General features: G+C 33.7%; 1 protein-coding gene across 1 annotated transcript; it reads right to left on the reverse strand.

The window, feature by feature from the left end:
- Positions 1 to 8,399: 8,399 nt before the first annotated feature.
- LOC127967887 (zinc finger protein 43-like) lies at positions 8,400 to 23,163 on the reverse strand. The gene is made up of 7 exons (XM_052568645.1): positions 22,918 to 23,163; positions 13,911 to 14,347; positions 13,732 to 13,796; positions 11,192 to 11,308; positions 9,581 to 9,696; positions 9,091 to 9,439; positions 8,400 to 8,869 (listed from the first exon to the last, which is right to left on the reverse strand). Exons 1-7 carry the CDS (start codon positions 23,096 to 23,098, stop codon positions 8,857 to 8,859), a joined length of 1,278 nt encoding a protein of 425 aa, XP_052424605.1. The 5' UTR covers positions 23,099 to 23,163; the 3' UTR covers positions 8,400 to 8,856.
- Positions 23,164 to 25,491: the final 2,328 nt, after the last annotated feature.

A 25,491-nucleotide genomic window follows, 5' to 3' on the forward strand; every position in this document is an offset into this window, starting at 1 on the left:
TAATGGTTTAATTAGCTTTATACATATATCATTTTATTTCAGGTTTAGTTGTAGTAATTTGGTGTATATTTTATATATTTCTATATAGCTTTTTTCTTTGTAATTTAAAAATACAAATTAGCAGTGTTAACTTCTAAATAATTTTCATTTAATTTTTTTATTTTATTAAATTTTTGTTTCAATTTAGAAAACAGATTTAGATTTAGTTTTAAGTTTAGAAAGAGTTTTAGCTGACAAATAACAACATTGTTAGATATTCATCAGATATTCTTGCCTTCCATTGAAGCTCAGTTACTGCAGATGTTAAAGCAAAATTATTTTTTATTTATTTATTTTTTTTGACATGCAAACAGTGTTTTTTTTTTTTTTCACAGCAGACAAAGAGTATATATTTTCTGTATTTATAAAGCATTACAACATTGGCTGCACTTGTTTTTTGTTTAGTTTTCCTCTGGGGGTGGGTGGGAAGGGATAATTTAGCTGATATGATAAAGTGTCTGAAGCTACAGCTGCTCAAAGCATTATGGAGTCTGCTCCACTACAATGCTCTTGATCAGGGAGGTCACTGAAACAAGGGCATGAAAGTGAATTGAATCGATCCATATACGTGATCAAGCCTCCATTTGATAGATGGTGTTCCACACAAACTGTCACAGTAATCTGTTTTTGGGGGTAAAAAAAATAAATGAATAAATAAAAAACAGAAACAAGAAGGCATGAAAAAAATCACAAGAAAACTTGAGTGGGGGTCATAGTGACTTTTTTCTTTTTTGTACTATTAAATACCAATAGACTATCTATATTGTTTGACTGTATTAATTAGTTGAAATATTTATTTATATTATTTATTGACTATATTTTTTATTTAAATAATATATTATATATTTATTAATTTGCATCAATTTATTTAGCCCAAGCCTTCATTTCCCAATTTTTCAAAAATCATCAATTCAGCAGATGTTTTTTATGAAGTTAAAAAGAATAGAAAAGAGCACTGTGGAAGCAGATAACATCTGGAGTTTAATTATTATTATTATTTTTTAAACGACACCAGCTGGATTTTAACTGTGGTTCCCCACCAAAGCACCAACCAATTATATATATATATATATATATATATATATATATATATATATATATATATATATATATATATATATATATATATCAACTTTTTTAGTTTTTTAGTTCAAACAGACAAATCAGGAAAGGGGAAGCAACAGAGCCTTATTCAGCCATGCTGTTGTACATTCACAAGTCACTATTTTAATGAGGCTATGAATCCTAAAGGTTTTTGTATACATGTGCGGAGTACACCAATTTTGTATTATTGTCTTTGCAGCTGTTAATCCAGCAAACAACATTCTCTTCTTTAATGATCTTCTACAAGAGTTAGAATCATCACTGAGAAGACATAAGCATGGATTAGACGTGGAAACTAATCATATATATATATGTACTTATGAGTATATTTATTTATGCACACATGAGGAAACCACATAGTCAAGAGAATCTGACAAGTTCTGTCTGACAAATCCGAGCCTTCAACAGCTGTGCTTGTGCAATATCAGAATGATAGAGCCGATGGTTTGTGGGGAAGGTTACTGACCTAAAATATTCAAATAATTGAGTGAATCAAATATTTATTTTTCATACACATGATGGGACACAGAGAGGTCAATTTGTATTCTCATGAAACCATCTGCATTCTGCTCATTTAATTTAAGTAGCTACCGCACATTTGCTGGAAAATGAAAGTGCTACTGAGAACTGAAAGCTCAAATCATAACAAATAGATTTGCGGACCCTTAACACATTATGAAATGGTTTCTGTGAAAAAAATATTTCACTACTGGAATACCCAAAGAAAAATTATGGCATCTGTTTATGTTATTAAGCTGTGGGAATTTTGGTCAGTTTAGCCTTGATGATGAGACATCATTTATGTAGACATCATCGATCAGACCTTTCATCAGTGACCTGTACAGAGACTTTTGTACCTGTGGCCAAAATCACTCGTTTGTGATATCAAGCCAAGCCAAAATGCTTGCACACACTGAGCTCTGAAATTGCCCCAAACCACTATCTGATTTTAATAATTACCATCTATTAGCATTTCAAAAACAGAATGAAGGCAATACATGAGATAATGTGGGTTAAAAAAAAATTTTTTTTTATCTCATGAGCACATAAATCCTTTAAATACTCATTGTCCTGGGCAGGTTCTGTGTAGAAAAAAAGTGTCCATATATTTTTCAGCCTTTCAGGCCAAAAGTAAGAAAAAAACTGCTTGTCACTGATATGATACCCTTGAAGGGACAACTTTGTCTGAAAGGGAAATATTAGTATCTCAGAGTAGTATTATGCTGCCTAAAGATATAACTGTGAGCCTGTTGGGATAAATAAGGCAAAAAGATGTCCCTTTAAGAGTGCTGCTCCACTGACAAACTGTTGCACCACTAAAAGTACAGTTTGTGCACATTTTTGTGAGAGTGTAGATAAGTGATAAGATAAGATGTCCCTATTGAGTTGCTTAAAATCAATTGATAAAGGATGTGATAAGGACATGCTAAATATTAAACACTGCCCACATGGGATTTGATTTGATAGGGATCATGTACAGTCAAGTAGGTCATTAATAGCCCCATATCGTAGTCCTGAACACCCCGAATTTAGTTTGTACTGTCTGTACATTGTTTTAATCGTTAAACGGCTACTCTTCATACAAATAAATACTGTACGTAGACATATAGTCATTAGAGTGTAAGTAGACTGTGCTTTATATCTGCTAAGACTAAGACTGAATTCCACAACTGACCAATCAGAATCAAGTTTTCCAGAGCGCCATGTAGTAAGTACAGTTAAAGTAATAACCAATAACTAATTCCAGTGAGGTGCACTTCCAACATCATAAAATAAAAGCTGCTGTTGGAGGAGGATTGGGCTAGTTCTGTCTTTAGCATTAGATAAATGTTCCACATTATTAGGGAGATGAGGCGGTGAAACCCTGAACTATATCTTCTCGGGAAGTAGCTGCATGCCACAAGCATAGATATATAATGTGTTCGCATAATGATCAAAACATTTGGGAATAATTTTGCCTGCTCCCAATTTCAAGCAAGATAACGTGGTACTCTTTTACCCTATTAAGATCATTTATTGGATTTACCAGCATGGATGCGTTTGCTTATCGTGTTAAAGCAGGGCCCACCCCCTCACATATGAAGATCCTAATATGTTTAATATGTTTGGCGTCCAGAAGCTGCCTATAGCTTTTGCCTGCCAATGCGAGTTTGTTGTTGTTGCCGTTTCTACCATTATGTGGATGTACAGTAGATGTAGCGGGGAGAGAAAATGGCAACAGGTATTAATGCTGCTGGTTTCTTTTCAGACAGTTTCCATGGCAATTGCAGAGAATCTTTCTCAGGTTGAGGGGCTGCTGCAGTCCAATAGCAGGATTAGTTTTTCTAAATGGCTATAGGGGTGAGTATAAGGAAGGACGATTGCAGTAAACAGTGTTTTTTTTAGTCAGTCTAAGACCTCCGTGCATGAGCTGTTGGGTTTGTCTTTGCAGGTGTATTGCGTAATGCCGTTTTCTCAGGGAATTGAAAAAGAAGTCCTGTCGCTTTATGCGCAAGTCACTTGTGCGATCAGGTGACACTGAGAGAACATTGGAAGTGTAAAATAATGTTTTGCTGGTTTTGTCATTTTTTGGTTTATTAAATATGTAGCACATATGAATGCTGTTGAACTCCTCTATCTTGAACTTTTCTTTTCACTTAAATCAGATTTGTGAGAATTTGGAGCCTTGTTGTTCCAGGATCAACAAGGGTGTGGATGAAGTTGTGCTACTCTGTAAAATGACAGGCACACTTGTTTATCCATAGTGCTTCGTCTTGATCTAGCTGTGAAATAAGGCATATCACAAATACATGTTGCACCATTGCATTGGCTAGAATGATTAAATCATTCTGTACTTTGAATGCCAGCTCCCCCTGGGCATTATATTTGGTACTGCATGTCTGTTAAACCTCCCACTGTGCAAGTAAATGTCTATATATATATATATTTAAAAAAAAAATGATATTGTGCCCATGGAGTTCCCTTTGTTACATCTTCAGATATCATTTGGTACTTTGGCTTTTTTGGAAACAGTTCATATCTTTCATCAAAAAAGGATCAACATATTTCATGTACCATCTTATGTTTTTTTTTAAAAATCCATTTATCTATTTTGTCTGGTTTTGTGTGAAGAGTGTGAAGATTAAAATTCTCTTATCATTAGCTCTTTGAGTCATTCCAAACCAGTGTCACCATTTTTTATTTTATTTTCTTTTTTTGTGTGTGGAACTCAAAGGATTGAATTTGAAAGACTGGGCTGGTCTTTACTTTCCAAACAGTTACTGGCTGCTTCATAAACAGACACAAACATATTCCTATATTCCTGTATTGATGGCAAAGCTGAACTTTCAGCATCTTTATTCCATCTTCAGTGTCACATCATCTTTCAGAAATCATTGTAATATTCTGATTTGCTGTTGAAATATTGAAAATAGTCTTGCTGGTTAATATTTTAGTGGAAACTATACTGTATGTATATGTATGTGTGTGTGAATAAAATGAATAAAAGTATTAATAAAAAAAAAAAAAAGAAAGTTGAACAGTAGTGTACAGTAAATATGCCAGTAATGTGTAATTTGCTAGTTAAATAGGATTTATACTTCGAAAATGTGGCTGGTTTGCTACCAGTCCCATATGCCACATAATCTGACTGTGTTTTATATGAATGTGGCATCAGTGTAAAATTCTTTCAGTGATGTGAAATTTTTCCTTTAGCATATAATCAAGCAGATACACACAGGCAGATAAATTATTCAGTATATCAGATAAATCCCATTTTCACCATCTTTGAAGTAAGGGGTATGTGTTTTTGCCCACTAAATAAAGCATTATTTGGGTTTTCTCTTTATTTTTTTACATCAAAAAACATGAAAGAATATTTCCTGTTTATTCATAAGAGGAATGAGAAAAAGAGGCCTATATTCTTCTTTAACAGGGAAACAGACTCTAAAACAACTGTAGAAACTAAAATCACGTTTTTTCTGTAATGCAATAAAGCAGGCAACCAGCTCATAAAACCCCCCAGAGTTTAGAGGTCAGCTCCTCCCATCTACAGAAGCACTGCAGGCCTCAGGCCTCCACCAGCACAGTAGCCTAGCAACTATCCATTGCTTGTGACATGTGCAACCAGCCCTACTGCTTTATTTGGTAACTAGGGCCTGTAAACCATCTCTGTTTTTTTTCACTCTTGGCCTGTTGATCAAGTTTAAGATGATAGAGTTTCGAAACTGGGTTCTAGAATGACTTAACTGGTTATTAGTCTATGGTACAAACTGGTAGACCATTTTGAACTAGCAACAAATCAGTTATAAGCAGATCAAAACAGCTTAGTTACTATATGTTTTATTAATAGATTGGATAATAAAATGAAATAAATGTAGTGTTATATTATATATATAGTTTTATCTCTTGGCTTCCGTTTGCTGTCAAAATTAGCAAATTAAGGCAGGTATCTTTTGAAGCTCTATGGATTCATCTAGATTTAATTTGGAATTTAACTTTAGTGTTTTGATTGGACTTTATTTCAGTGTTTTTCTTATACTTGCTGAAGGGCACAGATATGACATATATTATTATAATCGGACAGCAAACTTTTAAATGTTAATGCATATAAATGAGACAGAGGCATCCACTGAATTTTGAATAGTTTTTAATTTGTTTTCAGATGTTGACAATTCCAAGCGCCTGGCTTCCGATCTATCTGTAATAGAACGGTTGGGTGATATCGTAACTGTGTAATTGGGTTGAAGCCAACATTCGGCTGGTATCCAACCTGTAACATCAGCTTTTGCGAACATCTCTGCACAGCTGTTTCTGTACATTTTAAATGCATTTATCAGTTTTGTTATTTTTATTAGCTAAAACAAACAGACTAGAATAAAAAAGGCTAAGAAAATAAAATAAGTGTCACTTTTGACCAATGAAATGTATCCTTGTTGTTTAAAAATGCTACTTTATGCTGGGATAAAAATACACAATAACACTTAATGCACTGTTAGTGTGCATCTATGCACCAGTGGCAGAAAACAGTTCTGGACAGCAGTCCCACAAGCCCAATCAGCAGGCTGACTTACTCAGACTGATGCTTTCTCCCAATGATAACAGGACCCTGGAGAGACCGGATGGCTGGCAGGTTCTTTGACAACTGCGGGGGAGCCACGGCATGCACAAACTCTCACCATGAACAAACAAGCCTCAAAATCATACTTGCTCAAAATATTCTTTCACATTTACTGTCACATTCTATTGCATGTTCCCATCCTGCTGCTGCTGAATGAAGTGGATTTTTACTTTTAGTGTTGATCCAGTGTAAGTCTTGTCGACTAACTGCAGCGGTGAACCACAACGTGAGTCCTTTGAGGTATGAGCTCACAACTAAGCCTGCAGGGCTTTTGTGTACAGCAGTTCAACTCTTAATTGCAAGAAAAATTAGGCGCAGTCTTCCATTTACCAAACAGGCAGATGTTGCCATGGATACGGTAAAGTACTTCAAGGCTTCAGCGAATAAGAGGCCTTGGGTTTGATTGGCCTGGAGGACTGACCGCGGGGGAAACTGACCAGAGACAAAAACACCATGCTTTCAATGCTCTAGTGTTTGATATTGACCCTATGCTGTTGAAGAGCTTTCAATACTGTATTATAAAGCTTATAAAAGATACAGCATAACTGTCTTCAAAAATGTCTTTCAGCACATCAGCTAAGCAAAAGGAAAAAAAGAACATATAGAATTCAAAAAGCTATGAGGCCTTTAATGTGTTTTTCCCTTCAACTGTGCCTTAGGCGATTCAGAGGCGAGCGAAAATACCAATGAGCTACAGAGTTTACTGCAGGATTTGTGTATATTTCTATTTCCAAACTTATACACACAGTTGGAATGTGTCAGAATGTCTGAAAATGTCAGAACACTTCCAGAAAGTACAGACATTTAACTTAAAAAAAAAGAAATAATAATAATAATTAATAATTAGGTGGAAAAATGACTAGCAAATGAGAGAGGAGTGAATGATGATGTAACTCTTGAGTAATTTATACCAAAAAACAAAACAAAAAAAACATTGTGTTATTATCTGAGCTTTTTTTTTAACTAATGAGCTTAGTGGATTATTGTTCCATTCTTCATGTGAGAAAAAAATGATTGTGGTCAGAACAGTGTGAAGCTATCTGTGTCCCTACAGCTATATCTGTTGTTTGTTTAATAGAATCATTTAAATTCTTCTTCTCAGGGATTAAACAACAACATGCTTCCTCGCATTATTATTATTTTTTTAGTCTTTATAGTCTTTTGTTTGTATACAGTTTATGGTTTGTACTCGTAAAGGTCAGAACCCTACGGTGACCCTTTAGTGCACAACATATCGAAATCACAACACAAAGCATAATTTCTTTGCGTTGTGGAGTGCTTCCATTGTGTCGTGGAGATTTTGTTGTGTTGTGTACTACTGGGTCACCATACAGAAAGAAATAAGGCTAAATAAATAACACCTCAATGCTTACAGAGTGATCAAATTTTCCTTCAGGGAGTTCAGGAAGCTGCAGGTGAACTGTTCTTCGGTGGTTTACTAATACGGTGTATCCATTACTCCGTAAACACAGTCTGTATGACTCTTCAGCATCATTCACAGCCCGGGAGGCATGTGGGTTAGCAAGGCTAATCGTAATGTAGATTTCTATTGACTTTTGTATTGACATTAGAGCTGTGTGAATGCAAATGTGTGCTGTGTGGATTCTTTGTGGCGCAGCTCTCACAGTCACAGTTTTTCATTTGAAAAGGTCTCAACGTTTGGCGACAAGAAGTGACTGCTAATAAATTGAATAAGCAATTATGTTACAGAGGATGTGGAACATGTGTTGCCTGAATGGCATGTAAAATGTCTGCTTTTGGTGATTTTTCTGTTAAGAATTAAAAAAAAATGCCATGGAAATGCTTTATCGGATCATAAAAAGGACAGTGGATCACTTCTGCCCCCTAGAGTTTGAGATGGTTAAAGTGTTTCATTTTAGATAAGATAGATTTTTTTTTTTTCTTCATACACCAGAACACTCACATTGTGGTTCATTGCTGCTGCTTTCTATTCTATTTCAGTCAATGGATGAATATGCTTTATGGACAGAAAAAAAATGTGTAATGTTTATGGTTTATTGAAATAGTCCTTTTAGATTACATTATGACACTGTGATATGATTGAACCTTTCAGTTGAACTAACATGTTGAATTTAATAAATTGCTGCCCATGAACTGAACTTCATAATCCTAAAAAAAAAAAAAAAAAAAATCATTCGTAAAAGTTCATGTTTAGAAAGCGAAGATATAAGCAAAATTAAATAAGATTGTAAAAAACATGATCTTTTATTCATAAAAATTCAGACAAAATTCACCCATAAAAAAAAAAACAAAAAAAACTATAAACTGCAGTAATGTTTATACATTCTATACTACCAGCTTAAAAAATAAGACCAAAGACATGTATGAAAATGAAACACGATATTTTGTTTGCTTAAAAAAAAAGTGTAATAAATAAATTAGTACATTTTCTCATAAATATGCTAGCTAATACGAATTTAATATTAAGTAGAAGAAACAAGACAAACAGCTTTTTTCCAAGCAGAAAAAAAGATTTAAAATTGGTTCATTAAATAAAACATTACATGGTCAAAATGTGAGCCATACCTCAGTTCAGATGATTCAAGAAACTCAATCAGTTCTTCTGTGGAAAATGTGAAAGTTTTTTAAGGAGTTTAGGTAAAATTTCTGTGCAAAAAAAAAAAGATAAAACTTCACTTTTCTAGTGGTTGTGTTTTTAATGACACCGGATCGGACCTATCGATTGAAACATAACTATTGTAAAAAAATCATCTGCTGTCATTTTAGCCGTGAAAATATTTACTATCACGTTTCCAATTCAGTGAGCTACAGAAAACAACAGGTGCTCTTTAGGATTTCATGGTGCTTGCAGAGAGATAAGAACGCACTTTTTGAAGTGTCTGTTTCTTGCGCTGGAGTCAATAAACGTCTTCCCACAGCTCTGACAGATGTGAGGTCTCTCTCCCGTGTGGATCCTGACATGTGTGTTCAGGTGACTTGACTGTCTGAAGTTTTTCCCACAAAAGTTGCAGTGGTAGGGTTTCTCTCCAGAGTGAACTCGCAGATGAATTTTCAGCAGTCCTGGCGTGTTGAATCTTTTGCGGCACACGACACACAGATACTCTCCTGTACCGCGTGGATTTCCGTGAACATCATGATGTGTCGGGTAGCTTTCAGACAGTTCCTCTTCATGCTGAACGTCCTCCAAACAAATGTCAGCCAGGTTTGTCTTGGACTCTGAGAAGTGACAAAATTAGACTTTTTGTTTATCCTGTGTGTCTAAAAGACAGGTGAAACAATATCTGACAAATCCTTTTTTTTTTTTTTTTAATTAATAAATAAATTTTTTAAGTAGACTGTTCATTAAAATGCCCTTACGTGTTTGTTGTTCATCAAGTGTCACTTCTTCAAAGTGCCTGATCTTCTTTACTCTGCGAATTTCCTCATTTTCACTCATATTTCTCTTGTTCCTTTCCTGCTGTGATTGTAATTTCCTTTGAAAAAAAATGAAAAAGAGAAAAGAAATAGGTTACTTCAGAAAGACCAGAACTTAAAACAGATGTATTGATGATATTTATTGGGAAAAAGGCTTCTCTTTTCATCGGGTGATTCTCACAAACAAATGTCCAAATAATCTAAATGGTTAAACTTTTGTCAGTTGAAGTTCTGTGCTAAAAATGCATTGCATATTATTAAAGAAAATATGTAGCAAATACAAAATAAGTTGCTGTATGTTGACACCCCCCATTGCATTAATGAAGACCCCATTGCTGGAGATAAAAATGTAAAGTAAAAGTGAATGCGTTTGATGAAAAAAAAAACACAAGCACACTGCATGGCACTGCATCATTCCCATTTTATTTCAAAATTTGATTCCAAAACTTGGTCATTTATGAACTCTAAAGTAAATGTCAAGGAAGTTTTTACACTGAACACATTGAATGAATGTGAATGTGCTAGTATTTCTGTTAGAAACTGCATGCAGTTTACTTTTTTAATGGAATATTTACATTCATTCATTTGGCAGATGTTGTAAAGCACATTAAATACACTGATTTTATCATCAAGTGGATTTTCTGGGAATCGTACCAATGACCTTGGCACTAGCTAGCGACATGCATAATCTTCCAGCTGAATAACAGGAATACAAGAATATTTTTGTGCATATCTCAGTGAATATTAAAACCAGCATAATGTTGAGCAGAGGAGGTGGTAGCTGGCACTGGCACTGGAATGACTTGATTAATGTATTCTTTAGTGTTGACTAAAACCTCCTGAAATGTTTGCTTTCTCCTGTAAGAAGCTGAATTCTGCCTCCACTTTATCTGCTGCCTTCTCAGTTCTATTGGGTTCAGATCTTTAGCGGATTTCACTTTCCCCTGCGATTTTCGTCTTTGATATCTACAAAAATTAGAAATATCAGTGAGTCAGTGTTAAGCTGATTCTAAAAAGCTCAATCTAAAACTGATTTTCACATTAAGACCACATCTAAGTGTGTATATTAGTTTGGTGTCTGTAAGATTTTTAGAAAGTCTCTCATGTTCACAGAGGTTGCATTTATTTAGTCAAAAATACAGTAAAATATAATTTTATGAAATATTCATACAATTTAAAATAACTTTTATTTGAATATATTTTCAAATATAATTAACTTGAAAATTAATAAATAATTAATTAATATAATTAACTTGATTCTTGTGCTGCTCTTTCTTGTAACAATGTTACATTTGGATTACATTTGGAACAATAGAAAGTTTCTATGAAATATTAATGTTTAATATTACTAAATGGCTTTACATTAATTTCTTAACTATTTAACGGATCCCTGCAAAATAAAGTATTAATAATAAATAAAAAAAGAAAATGAAATCTTATTGATCCCAAATGTTTAAGTGTACTTAAGTATACATCTGTTGTTCCTAGGATGTAATACAATGCACATGTACCTAACCTACAGTCAGGAATTTCCACATGTAAGCTGCAGTATACCTCTCTCTCTCCTTTTTCCTGTATGCCTCACGAAGCTCAGGATTCCTGTATACTTTCTGCTTGTGCTTTAGGGATCTAGCTTTTGCTGCAGCCTTCTTTTGCTCTTCATCTGCCAATCTAAACAACAAGAAAAATTTGGCCTTAAAATTAAACTATTGTAAGCATTTGCCTCTTTATGGAGGTGTCCCACTAGCCAACGCGTTGTCACATCTATATTCATGCTATCAATTTTTAGATATCATGTGTTTCCGGGGAATCGAACCCCCAACCTAGTGCTTGATCATGCAGTGCTCTTCCAATTGAGCTACAGGAACATTGAATGTCCACATCTACAGACTATATTAGCTAAAATCTCACTCTTTTCTTTCAGAGCTCTCTCACGTGCACAGGTTAAGAAGAGAAGGTGGTTAACAGGCTACATCACTGCCTCTGACTTCCTTTTCCCTGTTAATGAGTGAGATTTCATTAATCCATCCAGGTCTTATCGTAGATGCAATGTAGGAATACTCCTTAAAACGTGTTGCTACACAATCACAATGGAAAACAATTAGTCTTGCTGGGGAAAAAAATGCCAGATACAAACAGGTTTTTTTTCCACTGGTCACTTCCTAGGCCACGAATGTCCAACTGAGAGATAAAATCAGACATGCTGGATATTGTCAGAGACTAAGCAGGGTCATTAACTCCGTAGGATGTTGAGTCACTGAGGCTATTAGTACCCACCTACTGAGGAATGTGGAATCACACACACATCAAAATACCGGGAAACTTGCTGAAAAACTGGCTAGTGGGATGCCAGCCCCTGCATTTGCATGCTTAATACGTAAAAGGATTGTGCGGTTTAGCGCAACTGCCTTTTAGCTCAGACTATTAATTAAAATTTTCTAACTTATTGCTTAAATGAATAATAACATTCAAGATTTTTTTTATCAATACTTTCATCCAGCAAGGAAGCATTAAGCTGATCAACAGTGATGGTACATTTACAAAAGATGTACAATGTTACAAAAGATTTAATTTTAAACAAAGGAATTTATTTTAATCAAATAACTGCAAATCTGCATATTAGAAAGGTTCACTGAAAACTGGAGTAATGGCTGCTGAAAATTCTAATAAATGACATTCTAAAATATATAAAAATAGAAATCATTTCAAATTGTAACACTATTTTACAACTTAAGTGTTTTGACTGCATTTTAGATAAAAACTTATGGACCTCAAATTTGTTAACAATAGTGTTTAATTTATTTAATAATGTTTAGGTAAAAGTATTAATATTAATTATGCTTTAACATTAAGCTCTCATTGATGCAATCCAGTGCTCACATTCCAGTTTAAAAGTATTAATTAATTAATTCATTACATTTATATAGCGCTTTTCTAGGCACACAAAGCGCTTAATGTTGAGATGTTGAGATGAAATGTATGTTGAGATGGAGAAATGATTGAGAAATATGTGCAACAGTAAAGAAAGTCACAGACTGAAATTGGAAGCAATAACAACAGTAATATAACTAACAGTAAAGTAAAATGTCTGTGGTGTACTTGATCTAGAAATGTTTTGTTGTGTCTGTGAGAATCACCCAGGATGAGCAGCACAAAACAAAAGCATCAAAAACGATTCCATGACAGCTGAAGTTTATTTGAAAGTAGTATTTTCCCCTTCTTTTTTATTCCTTTTTTTTAGATATTGTTTTTAATGTTTTTATAACAATGCAGACAGACTGAAAGAGAAACGAAATCATAATTAAGAAATGATTTTATAATTTTATAATCCGCAAAGGGTAATTCAATTAACAAATCATGTGTAAAAGTTTATATAACTTTGATAAATTGCCTTAATCTTTTAAACAACTAAAAATACAGTGTTCAAACTAGTGATCAGACATTTTTCAGACATTTCTGCTTCTTGTAAATACTACCGTGTAATTTGTACATTATGTTTTGACAGTCATTGATGCAGTGAAATTCAAATGATGTGATTTTGAAAACAGATGAATGGTAAGGAATTTTTTTATTTATTTTTTAGCCAGCAAATATTCAGTGAAGAGCCCATGAGTGTGTTACGTTGATGTTTTTAGTTGTAATATTTCAACCTTTGTTTTAGACGGATGAGATAACATGCATGAGTGGTGAACAATGTTTGCAGTTTTGGGTAAGTGAAATACTTTTTGCATAGTTCATTATACCTAATAACAGAATGAAGTGTATTTTGTGGCTTAAATAAATCACATTACATGTCATAAACTCATTGATTTTGAATATCAAGTTTTTTCGGGGTTTTCATAACAGTTTTTAAAGGTTTTTTTTTTTTATCGTCTCATGACTTTTTTTATTCAAACCCATAAAAATAAAGATCCTGTAGTGAATAGCTAAAAAGCACAGTTTTTACATTATTACTCTTTAGCAGATTTTGACTCAACACTTACATTTTTGACAGGCGAAGGATTTGTGTAGTCTAGCCAGTGCATGTTTGATTTCACTACAAAATGTCAACTCTGATCGCCACAGATGAAACAGTGAAGAGTATATTTGAGTACCTGTCTCTTGTCTGGACCAGCTCCATCCGATGCTTCGTCAGCATCTCTTGATTTCTAAGGGGCAGCTGTAAAACAATGACATCCACCAACTCACATTTTTGTACAAGGTTTTTTTACAACACAATGAGAATAATAATATTTCACTTTAAGAGGCATTTTCTACATATAGACAGACTTACATTAAATGTTTGTGTCTCATGTCTTGGCGAGCCAATGTGGCTAACTTTGACTTTGTTGACGTCACTGGAAGCATTACTGGCCTCTGAATCATCGAAATCTTGTTTTGTGATGTTCTGCTGTATTTGACAGGTAGTTCCTGTTTCAGTTTTAGTTTCTGGCTCATTCTTAATCCGAGCTACTTTTTCAATAAAGTGACAATTACTCTCACTACTGTCCATCACTTGGGTTTCAGTGTCTTTGCTGGGCGTATGATCATGATAAATGTCCACACATGTTGATAAAGATGCTGATTCACTGCAAACAGGCATGTCCTCTTCGTTCTCCTCGGGCTGTGTATAAACTTCTAGCTTCAGCTGCATCTCTGTATCTTTCGAGTCCTCTGAAAATGTCTGGGTGCATTTCTGTCCTTGAGTCTCAGAGGAGCGAGATTGCGTTTCTATACGAATACAAACAGTAAATAATCATAGGTAAATGTTAGGTGTGTACCGTATATATGACAAGAGTATATTAGCAAAACCGATAGTCGTGTAAAAAAAGAACGATGCATAAAATAAATGGCGTGGTATTGTTGTTGGCATGATCTAAACCTCAATGAGTTTACATCTCAGTGAGCTGTAAACTATACTTAAAGACGTGTGACTGGTGTAAAGTGCTTAGGTAAACACATTAAAACCTTCATTATTTGTGTTTATGAAAACCATAACATGACAATAATAAGTATTAGAATGAGATTTAGGATAAACTGACTAACCAGAGTCCATCTGAACTCCTGTCTGCTGCAGTCTCCTCTTGAGCAGCTCAACCTCCAATCTGGAGCGACACATCTCCTCATTATACTCTGAAAATACGTCTTCCACAGCCTTAAATATCTCCTGTGCAGCTAATGTTAATCTCTCTGTCAGAAAAACACTTAAAACCTGCAGTTTAGACATTGTGCGTTGATGAAATGTCACTGAAGAGTCTATCCACCTCTTACTTCCACATCCATAACGTTTCATCTATTGTTGTGTCAGCGCTCATCCTGCTGTAGCTCGTTAACAATCAGTGCCACCTGCTGGTCTGGATGTGCAACTCTGCTTTATACATACACACACTTTACTATTTTCCACATGAACTCAGCTATCTTTAGTAAGACCATGAGAAAAGATTTAAATTATAGTTACGTAAATGGTTGAAATCAAACTTTGATGCTTGTTTATCTAATAATCAAATTTTGAGACTTTAGCCTTGATTTCACAGAAAGGGTCACATATACAGGTGCTGGTCATATAATTAGAATATCATCAAAAAGTTGATTTATTTCACTAATTCCATTCAAAAACGGAAACTTGTATATTATTAAAAATGAAAAGTAGTTCTCTCTCCTCAGCAAACCAATTCACATCCTTTTACTTCAAAATAACATTTTGCATCATTTTTTCTTCCTTTGCTTTCTGTTACCATGGAAACATGAATTGCTTCTTTTATAACACATTTATGGTAGTTGTTGAAAAATAAGAACCTAAACATGTTGAAACTATAATGACTGTAGTAAAAAGGGGTTGTTCTTATTTTTCCTATAAATTATTTACCATCAGTCTAAAATATCATTATCATTAGTTTGTGTTACTGTACTGAATGCAATGGTAAAATGTTATTAATTTTAATAAGGGCCAATATACTTTGATGGCAACCAAATCATCTGAGCACAACCAATGCATGTTATTTCTGACAGATATATTTTATAAAACATAAATTAAATGTACATTTCAATTACTTTTACTTAAATTACACCACACTAGAGAAAGGGGTAGAAATAGATTAATAAATTTTTTTTTTTATTATTATTGTCTTGTATTATCAATGTTTTAAACTCCTCTCCATCAACAGAGAGGTTAATATGTCCATGAAATATGTGGACTGGTTCCACTAGCTCAACATCATAAGTCTTGGGCCAGAAAAAAACAAACAAAAAAAACTGCTGACTCCATGCAGCTCAAGAAACTTCATTCACAGTCCTCCGCCAGTTAATGGTTCAAGAACTTCTACCACTTGGTTCCAAACATCACTTGGTAGGATTGGTTTACAGGACAGCGTTATCCCTGAGAATTTCTATCTGCAAATCCTGAAATTACACAATAAATACCGCTTTTTTACCACTTAATTATTATTGCCATATTCTTTTTAAAGCTGGACCCCATTCCAATACAATTCACAAGCTCCCGGCACATTGTCCCAGCCCCGTTTTCATAATGCTTGCTTAATATTAAATTCACCTTTTTAGTTTTCAAATGAATTTCAAATTAAAATTTGCTGATAATTTACTCACCCCCTTGTCATCCAAGATGTTTACATCTTTCTTTCTTCAGTCTAAAATAAATTATGGTTTTTGATGAAACATTCCTGGATTATTCTCCTTATAGTGGACTTCAATGGCTAGCAAACGGTTGAAAGACAAGATTACAGTTTCAGTGCAGCTTTAAAGGGCTCTACACGATACCAGACGAGGAAATAAGGGTTTTATCTAGTGAAACGATCTGTCATTTTCTAAAAAAAAAATATATATATATATATATTATGCTTTATAAACAGAAATATTTGCCTTGCACTGCTCTGCGGTGCGTGTCCATGACTTCATATAATACGTTATTACATTGAAAAGGTCAGGCTTGATGTAGGCGGAAGTACTGACTCTGTTTACAAGTCGACTAAGTCAAATGTCGTTTCCTTTGAAAATTTGAATATGTGTCATTGAACATACAAAAACTTTTGAACAGTCCTATTTTTTCCACATTTGTAAACACTGTCGTTACTGCCGCCTACATCAAGCGTCCAGACTTCATAGGCCTTATGTAGAGAGATCTTCATGAGGAATCTTTGTTGCCGTTTTTTACAGTCCTCAGTAAGGAAGTTCTTGTGATACCTTAGGATTCATTAGGAAGAAACTAAATTGTACACAACATCCATGCAAGTGACATCAGACCTTCGTTTTTTACATAAACTTTCACTGGATGAGGACTTTGATAATTTAGTAAGAAATGCTTGGAAGAAGATTAAAGTGTCTTTGCTTAAATGTGTTGCATTCTGTACTTTTTGGCAACCAATAAACCAGTGACAATCAGGCTCTGCTTCTCTAAGGATCCAGTTTCCTTCTATAGAGCTTTAAAAGTGGATTGAAGTTCTTTTAGAAGTGGGCCATCAAAATCTATTCATCTTCAAACTTTTTCCAGACCTCAAGCTTTTAAAGTTGCTTGTTAACATGGAGTACAACAATGGATGAAGTCTAACAATGTCCAACTTTTCGGCATCAGCCAGAACTTTTTCTCTCATCTGTAACACTGCCATCCGTTTTGCAGATTTAGTTCCAGCTGTACGATTCAGAGCCAAAATTTGTATGTGCAGTGTCAGTAAGAAATTTTGTCTTGTTTCTTTTTTCCCTCTTTTGCGATGCATCTCTTTCACGAATTTGTCTTTTCTTCTCTTCTCCCATCCTCTCTCGCTCTTCTCTTTTCTTTATCCTATCATACTCCCGTTTCTTAATCCTCTCTTCCTCTGTTAAGACTTTCGTTTTTTTAGGTGGCAGAGGGTTATCATCAGCTTTACACTGATGTCGTAACTTCTTTTTGGTTCTGAATCTTCTCTGTCTCTCACAATTATTATCCTTATCGATTTCTACAGATGTAGCAGTCCTCTTTCTTCTATACTCTCTTGCAGCTTCAAAAGCCCTGAACTCAGCAAATTTTACAGGGTCTTTTTCCAGACGTTCCCTCCAGGCCTGACTATATCTTGCTCTGTCGGGTTTCTGCTTGCCAGATTTTGACACTTCATCCTGACAGAGAGTCGGTTCACTTTTCTTACTTTTACAGTCAGAGACACAGGGCAGGATTTTCAAAGACATTCTGAAATAAAAATTATATTTTATATATAGGAATTATATAATATATATTACATCATATCACAGACAATTTGGACAAACACAGGAATTCATCTAAAGATCATACATTACATAACAATCCATCTACTTCTAAAATTATGAGAAATTATGAGAAGAAAAAGATTAGAATTATTCATCAAAATCAAGAATGTTAGAAACAGAACCTGAATGCGTAGTTTTTAATGGGATTGACATTTATTCTCTTTAGCATGCAGTGTAAAGCACTTCACTCAGTTTCCTGCCCATTCAGTTACAGTGAAGAACAAATTTATCAGGGCTTCTGCAAGATTTTTAAGCTCAAATTTAAGACTTTTCGAAACCTTTTTTAAGACCTGAACACATAAAATTAATATCATAAGAGTGTGGTAGGGCAATGTCTATAGTACCATATAATGTACCATAAAATACCATAAAATTACATCATTTACAGTTCAGTACACTTATAAAACTTTACATTTCAGCCTTTGAAGTAAATTAGTATTCATTAATATATTACTTTAAACAATTATCATCAATAAATTATTATATCAATTACATAACAAATTAGGAGTGTGAAATATTGATAAAAAATCTCCAAAATATTCTGGGATTTTATCGATAACTATAATTAGATGATATTTTGCTGTGTTATTGTGCTGATATCTTAAGGACTATTGTGGACAGCTGACTCCTGAATTTTTTTATATTCTTCATATTCTGTGTGGTCATTTCACAGCAGTAACAGCAGTTTTTCTAAAAGTGTGCACCATCTTTTAAGTCAAATTCTTGCATTTGGGTTGTTACCAAGCAAATTAAATCAGCATCAACAGAATTTAGAGGACACACAGAAGCTGCATTAGAAGTGTCATTTATATGCATTTACACACTGTTTAATGCAGCGCATTAACCTCCATGTCCAGGTTAATGTACATGGAATACATTAACCTGCAGTTACAAATGCATGAATATTTTTTTATATTTTAAACATAAAATATTGAAAACTTATGTTTGAAATTATAAAAAAAAGTGAAAAAATACCTTAAATGTGAATTTAAAACCTCCAGTAGCGGCAGTACTGTTAGTAAGTCATTATGATTGAACCGAATCATTGTGGCTGTGTTTGAAATTAATATATATACAGTACAGACCAAAAGTTTGGAAACATTACTATTTTTAATGTTTTTGAAAGAAGTTTCTTCTGCTCATCAAGCCTGCATTTATTTGATCAAAAATACAGAAAAAAAATTAATACTGTGATATATTATAACAATTTAAAATAATTGTTTTTAAATGTATTATACTTTAAATTATCATTTATTTCTGTGATGCAAAGCTGAATTTTTAGGATCATTATCACATGATCCTTTAGAAATCATTCTAATATGATGATTCATTATCAAAGTTGGAAACAGTTCTGCTGCTTAATATTTTTTCAGAACATGTGATACTTTTTTTAGGATACTTTGATGAATAAAAAATTTAAAAAAAAAGAAGCAGCAGCTATGTTTTTAAAACATAAATATTTTGTAATAACAATATACACTACTGGTCAGTAATTTGGGGTCAGTCATTTTTTTTCTTTCTTTTTTTTAATAAAATCATTACTTTTATTCAGCAAGGATGTATTAAATTGATAAAAAGTGATAGTAAAGAAAATATATTATTAGAATATATATATTATTAGAATTTTTTTATTTTATTTTGAATAAATGCAGTTCTTTTTTAACCTTTTATTCATCAAATATATTAGACAGCAGAACTGTTTCCAACACTCATAATAAATCAGAATATTAGAATGATTTCTAAATGATCATGTGATAGACTGGATGTTACATGTGACACTGAAGGCTGGAGTAATGATGCTGAAAATTCAGCTTTGCATCACAGGAATAAATTATTTTTTTAAGTATATTCAAATAGAAAACTATTATTTTAAGTTGTAATAATATTTCACAATGTTACATTTTTTTCTGTATTTTTGATCAAATAAATGCAGGCTTGATGAGCAGAAGAAACTTCTTTCAAAAACATTAAAAATAGTAATGTTTACAAACCTTTGGTCTGTACTGTATATATATATATATTATTATTATTATTTTTTTTTTTGAGAAATAGAGAAAAAACAGGAAATATACTGTCTAAAACTTAATATCTTAATATTAACTACTTGTTTATTTTACTGTTGTAAAAAATCAATATCACATTTGTAATCATGCATACTTTTTATGAATAAATAACGTTATACTCATAATATCAAATAGCACATCATTAAAACTACAGTTACGATATTATCACAGGCCATACATATTGCACACTCCATGTTTAGATTTTTATAATGCATTGTCTTCTTATCGATCCACCAGTCCACATTTAAAGCTCTGCGTGTTTGCTGGGTAAATACATTACATCGATTATCGCATTTTTCTGAACTCTGAACAAAACAACAGATGTATTAAAAATGCTCATTCATTCTCTCCCAGCAAGTGGAGCGTTTGGTAGAAGAAATATAACTTTCCTTGGTAACAGCAGAACACAACGCAGCGCAGCACTCGACTTTAAATGTGCAGGGCTCATGTTTATTCAATCAGATCAAAACGTTAGCCTTCTGAAGTTTAATCGTCACATTCAGCAATATCACAATTCTAGTCTTTCCGTCCCCAAATTTAAAGACCGCTTGAAATCATAATTAATACATCCTTGTACAATTTAAGACAATTTAAGGACTTAAATTTGATACAACCAAATTTAAGACTTTAAGACCCCGCAGGAACCCTGTTTATACATAACATACGATACGTGTTAGATACGTTATTGTGTCTGACAGACAACATATCGAAGCCACTCAGGCCTGCATGTTCTCTTTCTTTTCAGAAAGCGATGACTAGGCATATGCTGGTATCAAATTTTCGTGTTACAATTAATTGCTAATGTTTTTATTACGGTATATGGTATTATAGCAATACTGAAATTTAGTTTTAAAAAAGTGGTCATAATACAGTATAACAGGTTAAATATTTTTTTCCTTATAACAAAAATAACTGAACATTTAAATACAATAAAGCAATACAGAAAAATATATAAAGTTAAAAGTTTTACACAGATTAAAGTGCAAAAGAACTATAAAGACCAATCAGTATCACTTTACAATAAGACCTCATTAGTTAACCATCAACATTCACAATGAGCAATTGCTACATTTGCTATAGAATTTATTAATCTTTGTTAAAAAATACAAATCTTATTAGTTCATATTAGCTCATTACATAACACAGCTGCAACTGCAATTTTAACAACGTGAATACCTAAGATTAATGAATGTTCAGAAGAATTTTTCTAATGAATTAACTAATGTTAACTAATGAAGCCCTGATGTCAAGTGTGAATGAACAATAAAGAATAAAACAGTTTCAAACAATATCTACGGCATGTTGTTGTAATCCAGATTAAAATGAAAAAAAAAAAAAAAGTTTGAAAATAAATAGCCTATTTAGTCGAAATATTTAAGTATTTGGAGCTGTGATGAACACCATAGCGAATCCACAAAATCTGAATGGCTATTTAAAATTATTAAAATATATTTTAGAAAGTAGCACAGCAGCTTTATTTAAGGGGTTTCCAGGGTAAGGGCTGCATTTTCTGCAGTTTAGTGCCATCTGCTGTCAGAGAGTGAATGTGCTTTCATTATTTTTAGACTCAAGTATTCAGTGAAGAGATTGATGCCCGTGAGAGTGTTATGTTGATATTTTAAGTTCTAATATTCCAACCAGCAGCCAGTCTAAGCTTTTGGCAGACATGAAATCATACATGAACTATGTTTGAATTTTGGGTACAGAATTATAAAAAGTGCCAGAGACATGTGAAATGAGTGTTGCATAGTTAATTATGCTTATTTTACAGAATTAAGTCGATTTACAAAAATACAATCACTTGCTTAAATACAAATAAAAGTACAAAAATGTTACTTAGAGACTGACATGCTGTCAAAAATGCCACATTTGGCTGATGTAAATTGGTTGTCTAATTTAATTTAATTTAACTTTTATCAGGAAAGGAGTGGTTTTGATACACAAAGTAGTATCTTATAACAAAAATATTTTATTTAAACCAACGAAGATGCAGATCCTGTTGTAAATAATGGTGAAAATTATGGTCTTGGTCTTGATTACAAAATGTCAACTCAGATAGGCACAGATGAAACAGTAAAACATTTATTCAAGTACCTCTCTCTTATCTGGGCCAGCTCCAGCCGATGCTGCGACAACATCTCTTGATTGAGGGGCAGCTGTAAAACAATGACATCTCACATTTATGGATAAAAGTGTCTTAAAATACAACAAAAATAGTAGTACTTCATTTTAAGAGAAATTTATTTTGCACTTATAGACAGACTTACATTAAATATCTGTGTCTCATGTCTGGGCGAGCCTATGTGGCTAACTTTGACTTTGTTGACGTCAGTGGAAACATCACTGACGCCTGAATCATCCGAGCCATGATTTGTGATGTTATGCTGAATTTGACAGGTGATGTATGTTTCTGGCTCATTCTTAATCCGAGCTGCTTGTTCAATAAAGTAACAATTACTCTCACTACTGTCCATCACTTGGGTTTCAGTGTCTTTGCTGGGTGTCTGATCATGATAAATGTCCACACATGTTGATAAAGATGCTGATTCACTGCAAACAGGCATGTCCTCTTCATTCTCCTCCTCCTTTGTACAAATATCTAAGATCATATGCATTGCTGTATCTTTCAAGTCATGGTCAGATTTCCATTCCTCTGAAAATGTCTGGGTGTATTTCTGTTCTTGAGTCTCAGAGGAGCAAAGCTGCGTTACTACATGAATAAACATAATAAATAAACAAACATTCAGTTCTTAAAGATTATAAGTGGAAGATTTCAGGTATGGCAAACGTAAATTAGTCAAACTGATACGTGAATAACAAAGAACGCTACATTTAAAATAAAAAAATGGCAAAGTGTCTCTAAACATCTCAATAATCTAATATTAAGGGCTGGGGTTAAAGCATTTAAGTCTTAATTATTTGTGTTTATGAAAACCATAACATGACAGTAATAAGTATTAGAATGAGATTTAGGGTGAACTGACTAACCAGAGTCCATCTGAACTCCTGTCTGCTGCAGTCTCCTCTTGAGCAGCTCAACCTCCAGTCTGGAGCGACACATCTCCTCATTATACTCTGAAAATACGTCTTCCACAGCCTTAAATATCTCCTGTGCAGCTAATGTTAATCTCTCTGTCAGAAAAACACTTAAAACCTGCAGTTTAGACATTGTGCGTTGATGAAATGTCACTGAAGAGTCTTTCCACCTCTTATTTGAACATTGTCTGCGTTGATTCTGCTGTAGCTTGTTGATAATCAGCGCCACCTGCTGGTCTGGATGTGCGCTGAACATACTGTATGGTCACTGTTCATTTGCCCTTCGGTCCATTACAAACTATAAATCAAACACACTGGACAAATCCTTACCAGAAAATATAATTTTGATTCAAGTGTTCAAGGTTTGAGGAACAAATATATACACCTCATAATCTCTCTCTCTCCCCTCAATTCACAGCCTTCAGCTTCAAAACAACTTTTTTCTTCCTCTCCCTGTCGCTTTCTGTTATCACGGAAACATGAATGTAATAGGATATCTATAAGTACATTTATGTAAAAAAAAAAAAAAAAAAAAAAAAAAAAAAACATATTTAGGAAGTATAATGACTGTAATAAAAAGGATTTTCTTAATCTTTATATATGATTTAGCTTTTAGCATGAATCTACAAAATTTCCACCAAAATACCATAATCACAGTTGTGTTAGCCTACTGTACTATTTGTTTATTAAGGGCCATTAGATTTAGATGAAAACCAAATCAATTGAGCTATTCTTTCAACCGTCTTTAGAAGCAGGTTTATAAAACCTTTTTTAAAAATCACCTAAAAGGAGTTCAAATTTTAGAAATTGCCTTAGATACTCTAAAATATTGACACTTGAGTTTATGCCATGTTAGGGGAGAGAAATGGTACAATTCCACATGCACTGAAACACACAGGAGTTCCTGGAGTGTGTGTGCAGTTGAGAGCAGGTTTAGTGCAGTGGATGGTGAAGAATAAGTCATTGTTTGACAGGGCCAGCTGTCCGCTCCACTCTTCCTCACGACAGGCCTTGCCTAGCCACCTGCCTACTATTCTCCAACTATGGTCACAAACTCTCTCTTCAGACCACCTCAGATTAGTGCCAAACACATTACTTTACTGCTAATTGCCATTTTGTATTATTCAGTAAAAAAGAAAAAAGAAAAAAAGTAGCCAGATGCTCTTGAATAATTCTCAAAGAACTAAATATTATGACTTAAAGAATATGCACTACCATTCAAAAATGTTATGTCAATAAAGTTTATTTTTTATATATTTTATTCATACTTTTATTCATATTTTATATTTTTGAAACAAATGAATACTTTTATTAAGCCAGGGTGCATTCAAATGACCAACAGTGACAGTACAGACATGTATAATGTTAAGAACAATTTCAGTCTTAAATTTGACACAGTTTCACAGATTGTCCCTTTGTGAGTGAGAACCAAATCAGCTTTTTATGATTTCTGAAGGATCATGTGACACTGAAGCCTGGAGTGATGGCTGCTGAAAAATCATGTTTGTGAAGTAAGCAAGTAAATAAATATATATTTTGAATAGTAATAATATTTCACATTATTACCATTTTACTGTGCAGCCTTGTTGAGCATATGAGAATTCAGAAGGTTGTGTGTGTGAGAGGCAGTATAGAACATTTTGTTTAATAAATATGTAAATAAAAACATGCATTTAAAAAAAAATTATCTAAACATTTTAATCTACATTTACATTACATGTATTCATTTAGCAGACGCTTTTATCCAAAGCGACTTACAGATGAAATAATCTATTGTATGAAAGAAGATAAAATACATTTCTAAGAATGTATCATGAAAAAATATCAGCGGGTTGTTTTCAATTATGTGTTGCATCAGCATTGCAAATCAGTCAGAACTCTTTGGGTTATTTAAAACACAATGATTCAAGCAAGACTGGTGGACAAAAAAATGCTTAGTGTCTGAGCAGTGACACATCAGATGCCACTGTGCTGGCATGAACATGCCACAGACATGTCAGCACAACTACCACATAACTGTCATTCTGTGTCATCCCAACGCCCCACAAAAACACTCTGGAGCATGCCACTCGGACTGGTGACTCATAAAACTCAGTTCTGTCATAAACAAGCCTTCATGCTTTGAAACAATGAGTATGAAGGTTGTGTTATGACTTTGTAAGTAGCCTTCTTGACTGGAACCTGTCTTTGTTCATCAAGTTATTGAAGTCCGAGATATGCCTGGTATCTGTGTCACTTTCCAAGATTTGCATTCCAGTGACTGGGATGTTTACACTAGATCCTGTTTATGTCTCTTCATGTAAGAGTAACCGTATCTGCATCATGGGTATTCTCACCCCGTCTTCAATGTTGTCTAACTATTTGGTCTCTCCAGAAACCAGAGTGCTAAATTTGTGCTCCTGTTGACATGGGAGAAGGTCACTGGAGCCCAGAGTCAGATATAAACATTGAGGGACAAACAGAGAAGCTTGTAGGCCATATTTTTACCCACTGATAAAGCCTGGGACGAGGCTCAACTTTCCTTAA

This window comes from Carassius gibelio, chromosome B11 (genome assembly GCF_023724105.1).
Source record: "Carassius gibelio isolate Cgi1373 ecotype wild population from Czech Republic chromosome B11, carGib1.2-hapl.c, whole genome shotgun sequence".
In the NCBI taxonomy this organism is placed as follows: Eukaryota; Metazoa; Chordata; class Actinopteri; order Cypriniformes; family Cyprinidae; genus Carassius; species Carassius gibelio.